General features: G+C 58.9%; 1 protein-coding gene across 1 annotated transcript; it reads right to left on the bottom strand.

The window, feature by feature from the left end:
* Positions 1-2502: 2502 nt before the first annotated feature.
* On the bottom strand, positions 2503-4467 carry LOC117870242 (lysozyme C-like). The gene is made up of 4 exons (XM_034757334.1): positions 4299-4467; positions 3682-3843; positions 3293-3371; positions 2503-2589 (listed from the first exon to the last, which is right to left on the bottom strand). The coding sequence occupies exons 1-4, from the start codon at positions 4453-4455 to the stop codon at positions 2529-2531; spliced, it is 459 nt and encodes a 152-aa protein (XP_034613225.1). The 5' UTR covers positions 4456-4467; the 3' UTR covers positions 2503-2528.
* Between the last annotated feature and the right edge of the window lie 2517 nt (positions 4468-6984).

The raw sequence follows: 6984 nt of genomic DNA, 5'->3' as shown, positions 1-6984 counted from the left end.
CCCCCCCCCCCCGCGACAGCTCCCCACCCCTCTGGCCCGGGGAGATGTGCGGCAGCTCCCCACCCTAGCTCACCTCTGCTATGCCCCCTCCCTGAGCACGCCGTTGCTGCTCCACTTCTCCCGCCTCCCAGGCTTGCGGCGCCAATCAGCTGTTTGGCGCCGCAAGCCTGGGAGGGGAGGAGAATTAGAGCGAGGGCGGCGTGCTCGGGGAGGAGGCGGAGCAGAGGTGAGCTGGGGTGGGGAGCTCCCGCACGGTTCCCCGGGCCAGGTGGGTGGGGGGCTGCCGCGGGGGGGAAATTGGGGACACCTCTTTTTGGTGCCCCCAAATCTTGGCACCCTAGGCAACCGCCTAGTTCGCCTTAATGGTAGCACCGGCCCTGCTCTCACCCTCTCCTCCCCCCTCAGACCCCAGACACCGCATAGGGAGTGGCTGGAATGCCTCTTGCGTCTTCTGGCTTCGTGCTGTTGGGTTTCTCGTCCCAGCCAGAGCTTCGGCACCTGCTCTTTGCCCTCTTCCTCATCGAAGAGCCGAGATTCAAGTGATACCGAGCCAGAGAAAAAGGCACCGCCAAACCGATCCGAACCAGGCTTTTCTAGTGACTGACATGGCATTGACGCACGGTACTTTGCGGAATTAGGCGGTGGTGTTGGACCCGCGTCTGTCCCCCCCGTCTATCTTTGCCAATTGTTGTACGTGGTGTTATCAGAGTCGCGTCAGTCTCACCTTGTCTAGCTTTGCCGATTGCTGTTGGAGCTGGGTTGGTCCCACCCTGTCGTTGCCGATTCTTGTCTGCAGCATTGTAGCTGCGTCTGTCCCGCCTTGTCTAGCTTTACTGATTGTCAAAGGCGGAGTCATGGGAGCTGTGTCGGTCCCTCTTTGTCTTGCTTTGCCGGTTGTAGGCAGCGTTGTTGGAACCACGTCATTCCCACCGTCTCTCTCTCTCTCTCTTTGCCCAAGCAGTTCCCTGTCTTACGTCACGTTCCCGGCATCTCCAGCTCTCTCGGTGAGGGGACCCAACAGGCCCAGAGGGTGCCGGCCCCTACATCCATCACACAGGGGACACCTATGGGGTTGTTTTGTTCCCCACATGTCCCCCAAAGTCCCTTGTCTCTGTTTCAAGAGCAGGAAGGATTCCTGCGGGCTGGACATTGTCCCCCCCGGCCTGCTCCCCATGTCACTCACGGGCTGTGAATGTACGTTTCTTCTCTCCGCCGGGCATCCAGCCGTTCGGCCGGGTAAATCCACACTCCGTGTCTAGGGCAGGCTGGGTTTCCATGTGAGACCCTGTTTCCAGCCCACATCTCGGACTCGCTGAACCCAACCTGGAAATGCCCCATGCAGGGGTTTTTGGGACCGGCGCGGCGCCAGGTCACATACGAGACCTTACAAGACACCTCCCAGGAGAGCGGTTACAGGCCGGGGAACGGCCCAGACCCTGTGAATCTCTGGCTGGGCCTCAGCAGGGGACACTCCCCTCTAGGGCTGTGAAAGGTTCCCGGGCACTTTCCTAAATGTGGCCTTTAACCCTGGTTTCGGGGCCAGTTCCCCCAGCCCCACGGAGCGCAGGCCGGTGTCATGAAACTGCAGCCATCCCCCAGCCGGTCCAGTCTGGGCAGCTCTAGTTATTAGCAGCTTCCTCACTTCGCTGATCTGCAGTGTGACTGACAGGGATTATAGACCCCGCTCCCGGCCAAGAGGTGCGGCGAAAACCCAGGAGTCCTGCCCCCCCCCCGCCCGCTCTAACCGCTAGCCCCCACTCCCCTCCCAGAGCTGGGGAAAGAACCCAGGAGTCCTGGCTCCCAGTCCCCCCTGCTCTAACCACTAGATCCCACTCCCCTCCCAGTGCTGGGGAGAGAACCCAGGAGTCCTGGCTCCCAGCCCCCTCGCCCACTCTAACCACTAGCCCCCACTCCCCTCTCAGAGCTGAGGAGAGAACCCAGGCGTCCTGGCTCCCAGTTCCCCCTGCTCTAACCACTAGATCCCACTCCCCTCCAAGTGCTGGGGAGAGAACCCAGGAGTCCTCGCTCCCAGCCCCGACACATTGATTCAAATGCCCCTCCCCCAGACACGATGCCCCTGCCCACCAAACAAGGATGCGTGGCTCTTGGTGCAGGGGGTTCAGTGTTTATTGGGGATGGGGGAGGGGTCGCAGCCCCCCCACATCTGGGCGCTTTGGGGGCGCAGCCCTTGTGAGGCCAAGACCAGGCTGGAGTCAACCAGGCCTCTAGGGCGGCTTCTGCGGTGGGGCCTGAGGCCACCTCCAGGCCTTTGCTGTTCAGCCCCCTTGAGCCGATGTCCGTCCGGCCCCACGCGCCGGCCCCCCTGCCATGCCCCGCCCTTTGGCCAGCTCCCTGGCCCCCTCACCCCTCAATCTGCCATTAATCCCTGTACTTAGCTATCCCTCCATCCTCGCATGCACCCCAATATCTATCCAGCCCCACACACCCCTTTATCCCCAGCTGCACCCCCTGTCTACCCCTCCATCCCATGCCCCACCCCCAGCTGTCCGTGCGGCTGGCTCTGGGCTCTAGCATCCCCTGACGTACGGCCTCAAATCCTTCCCCCTGCAGCGCTTCTTCCACGCGACCCTGCCAGAGAAGAGCAGAGAGTGAGTCAGGGGGGAGAAGGGGCCAGCGGGCCGGTGCCCTGGCCCTGCCCGTGGCCAGCTGGACGTGGTGCATCTGGCCCTGGAGGAGAGGGCAGGCGTGGCAGAGAGGGGTGGGTGGCATGGGACCCTACACTCTGTTATCAGTGTCGGGGGGTCTGGGAGGTGATTGGGGTCTAGTGGTTAGAGCGGGGGGCTGGGAGCCAGGACTGCTGGGTTCTCTCCCTGGCTCTGGAAGGAGAGTGGGGTCTAGTGGTTAGAGCAGGGGGGCTGGGAGCCAGGACTGCTGGGTTCTCTCCCTGGCTCTGGGAGGAGAGTGGGGTCTAGTGATTAGAGCAGGGGAGCTGGGAGCCAGGACTCCTGGGTTCTCTCCCTGGCTCTGGGAGGAGAGTGGGGTCTAGTGGTTAGAGCAGGGGGGGCTGGGAGCCAGGACTCCTGTGTTTTCTCCCCGGCTCTGGGAGGGGAGCGGGATCTAGTGGTCAGAGCAGGGGGTGCTGGGAGCCAGGACTCCTGGGTTCTTTCCCTGACTAAAAGAGGGGAATGGGGTCTAGTGATTAGAGCAGGGGTACCAGGACTCCTGGGTTCTACGCCCAGCTCTCCTCACTTGCTGCTTCCCTCCTGGGACCCACCTGGGCCGTTTCTCCTCCCTACCCTACACCTCCCCTCCCCGTACCAGTGAAACTCACCAGGGCGTGAGGCCACGTGCCTGCTTTGCGATGAGCTTAGCGCATTTGATGTCGTCCGCGATATTGTCATCTATGAGCTCTGGGGGGCAGAGAGATTGGTGGGGTGAGCCAGGGGCAGAGGAGGGTGTGGGGACTGAGGGAGGTGTGTGGGGCGGGTGGGTGGATGCGTGGGAGGATGGATGGAGAGGCGGGGGGGGAGTAGATCCATGGGTGGACGGATGGACAGATGGAGGGACATGAGGTGTGAGGCGTGGACACACACGGATGGAGGGGTGGGTGGAGGGGCCAGAGGGGAGGACGGACGGCTGGATGGATGGAGAGCGAGGGGTGGAGGGGGGTGGCATGGCCATGTCGGGTGGGTCCCTGCCCCCCTTCCCTGCCCCTCTTACTGCTGCAGGCGATGCGGCAGCCGTTGGTGGCCCCCGGCGTCCGCCCGTCGGCGCACCAGTACTTGCTGTTGATCTGAAAGATCCCGTAGTCCGTGCTGCCGTCCTTGTTGCGGTTGATGGCCCTGGTGTTGTAATTGCTCTCGTGCTTTGCCAGGCAGACCCCTGCGTGCGGGGAGAGGCCGGGTGAGGGGGTGGGACCCCTTCCTGGCCGGGCCCCTGGGGGCTCGATCCACAGCCCGCCGCTCAGTGGCTGCCTAACCCTGGAGGTGCCTAACTCCCCTGGGCCAGGAGCAGCCTTGTGCCTAGTGGTTAGAGCACACGGACGGCATGTAGGAAATCTAGGGTCCTCCCCACCCCCGCTCCCACGCCTGCCACAGAAAAGGGATTTTGAATGGGTGCGGGGGGAAGAACGCCTTGGCCGCTGAGCCACACTGGGTGGCCTCCATCTCCCGTATAGCAGAGGGGCCCCCTAGGGCAGGGGCACTGCCCCCTGGGTCCCCCCTAAGAGCTGGCTGGGAGCTAGAGTTGGCCCTTTAATTCTTTGCGAGGAGCTGGGCGTGGGAGCCCTGGGGGGAGCCGGCCCCGGCAGCGGTGGGTAGATGGGGGCAGCTACTCACAATCAGCCACCGTTTTCCTGACGAAGCCCTCCAGCCCGTGCCGCCGGAGGATCCGGACCAGCTGGCACCGGGGAATGATGATGCCCTGGCAGCCGGGGGTCGTCGCGGCCAGCAGGACGAGGAGAAGCGGGAGCCCGAGGAGCAGCAGCGGCTTCATGGCGGCCGAGGCTGCGTCTGGCTGGGTGTCGGAGCAGCCGCTCAGGGCCCCCCCTTTTATGCCGGCTCCGGGGCAGGGAGCCCAGGCCCCCGCCCAGCGCACCCTGCCGGGAACGGCTCCAGGGGCAGCCGCCCAGGCGTGTCTGTTCCCAGCAGCCGCCTCCCGCATGGTAATTCAGTTTGCGTCAGGGACTTCTAGTTAAAGGCTGCTTGTTTTGAAGGCCTCCGAAATCCACCAGCTTCGGCGGAGCCCTTTGAAATGTGGCGCCCCTCAGAAGGGTGTGGAGGCGAGTTAGTGACCCCGATTTGGGAGCATTTGAGCGCCGGGCGCTGGAGATATCGCCCGCCCCAAAAGAGCCGTTTTTCAAAAAGTTTCTAAGCACGAAAACAGCAAGGAGTCTGGTGGCACCTTAAAGACTAACCGATTTATTGGGGCAGAAGCTTTCGTGGGTAAAAACCTCACTTCTTCGGCTGCATAGAGTGAAAGTTACAGATGCAGGCATTAGATACTGACACATGGAGAGCAGGGAGTTACTTCGCAAGTGGAGAACCAGTGTTGACAGGGCCAATTCAATCAGGGTGGATGTAGTCCACTCCCAATAATAGATGAGGAGGTGTCAATTCCAAGAGAGGAAAAGCTGCTTCTGTAATGAGCCAGCCACTCCCAGTCCCTATTCAAGCCCAGCTTAATGGTGTTAAATTTGCAAATGAATTTGAGTTCTGCTGTTTCTCTTTGAAGTCTGTTTCTGAAGTTTTTTTGTTCAATGATAGTGACTTTTCAATCTGTAATAGAATGACCAGGGAGACTGAAGTGTTCACTTACTGGCTTTTGTACGTTACCATTCCTGATGTCCGATTTGTGTCCATTTATTCTTTTGCGGAGGGACTGTCCGGTTTGGCCAATGTACATGGCAGAGGGGCATTGCTGGCACATGATGGCATATATGACATTAGTGGATGTGCAGGTGAATGAGCCCTTGATGGTGTGGCTGATGTGGTTGGGTCCTCTAATGGTGTCGCCAGAGTAGATATGGGGACAGAGTAGGCAACGAGGTTTGCTACAGGGATTGGTTCCTGGGTTGGTGGTGGTGTGGTGTGGGGTGTAGTTGCTGGTGAGTATTTGCTTCAGGTTGGGAGGCTGTCTGTAGGCGAGGACAGGTCTGCCTCCCAAGGTCTGTGAGAGTGAGGGATCATTTTCCAGGATAGGTTGTAGATCGTGGATAATGCGCTGGAGAGGTTTTAGCTGGGGGCTGTATGTGATGGCCAGTGGTGTTCTGTTATTGTCCTTGTTGGGCCTGTCCTGTAGTAGGCGATTTCTGGGTACCCGTCTTGCTCTGTCAATCTGTTTCCTCACTTCCCCAGGTGAGTATTGTAGTTTTACGAATGCTTGATAAAGATCTTGTAGGTGTTTGTCTCTATCTGAGGGGTTGGGGCAAATGCGGTTGTATCTTCGGGCTTGGCTGTAGACAATGGATCGTGTGGTGTGTCCTGGATGGAAGCTGGAGGCATGTAGGTACGTATAGCGGTCAGTAGGTTTCCGGTATAGGGTGGTGTTGATGTGACCATCGCTTATTTGCACTGTAGTGTCCAGGAAGTGGATCTCTTGTGTGGACTGGTCCAGGCTGAAGTTGATGGTGGGGTGGAAATTGTTGAAATCCAGGTGGAATTCTTCAAGGGCCTCCTTCCCGTGGGTCCATATGATGAAGATGTCATCAATGTAGCGCAAGTAGAGTAGGGGCGTTAGGGGACGAGAGCTGAGGAAGCGTTGTTCTAAGTCAGCCATAAAAATGTTGGCATACTGTGGGGCCATGCGGGTACCCATAGCAGTGCCACTGACTTGAAGGTATAAGTTGTCCCCAAATCTGAAGTGGTTGTGGGTGAGGACAAAGTCACAAAGCTCAGCCACCAGGTGTGCCGTGGCCTCATCAGGGATACTGTTCCTGACAGCTTGTAGTCCATCCTCATGTGGAATATTGATGTAAAGTGCTTCTACATCCATGGTGGCCAGGATGGTGTTTCCAGGAAGAACATCAATGCATTGTAGTTTCCTCAGGAAGTCGGTGGTGTCTCGAAGATAGCTGGGAGTGCTGGTAGCGTAGGGTCTGAGGAGAGAGTCCAAATAGCCAGATAATCCTGCTGTAAGAGTGCCAATGTCTGAGATGATGGGGCGTCCAGGGTTTCCGGGTTTATGGATCTTGGGTAGCAGATAGAATACCCCTGGTCGGGGTTCTGGGGGTGTGTCCATGTAGATTTGTTCCCGTACTGTAGCTGGGAGTTTCTTGAGCAGATGGTGTAGTTTCTTTTGGTATTCCTCAGTGGGATCAGAGGATAGTGGCCTGTAGAATGTGGTCTTGGAGAGTTGCCTGGCAGCCTCGTGTTCATAATCCGACCTGTTCATTATGACTACAGCACCTCCTTTGTCAGCCCCTTTGATGATAATGTCAGAGTTGTTTCTGAGGCTGTGGATGGCATTGCGTTCTGTACAGCTGAGGTTATGGGACAAGTGATGTTGTTTGTTCACAATTTCAGC

The sequence above is a fragment of the Trachemys scripta genome, unplaced genomic scaffold (genome assembly GCF_013100865.1).
Source record: "Trachemys scripta elegans isolate TJP31775 unplaced genomic scaffold, CAS_Tse_1.0 scaffold_109, whole genome shotgun sequence".
In the NCBI taxonomy this organism is placed as follows: Eukaryota; Metazoa; Chordata; order Testudines; family Emydidae; genus Trachemys; species Trachemys scripta.
The sequence above is the reverse complement of the archived record's forward strand: the minus strand, read 5'-3'. Positions and strand labels throughout refer to the sequence as shown.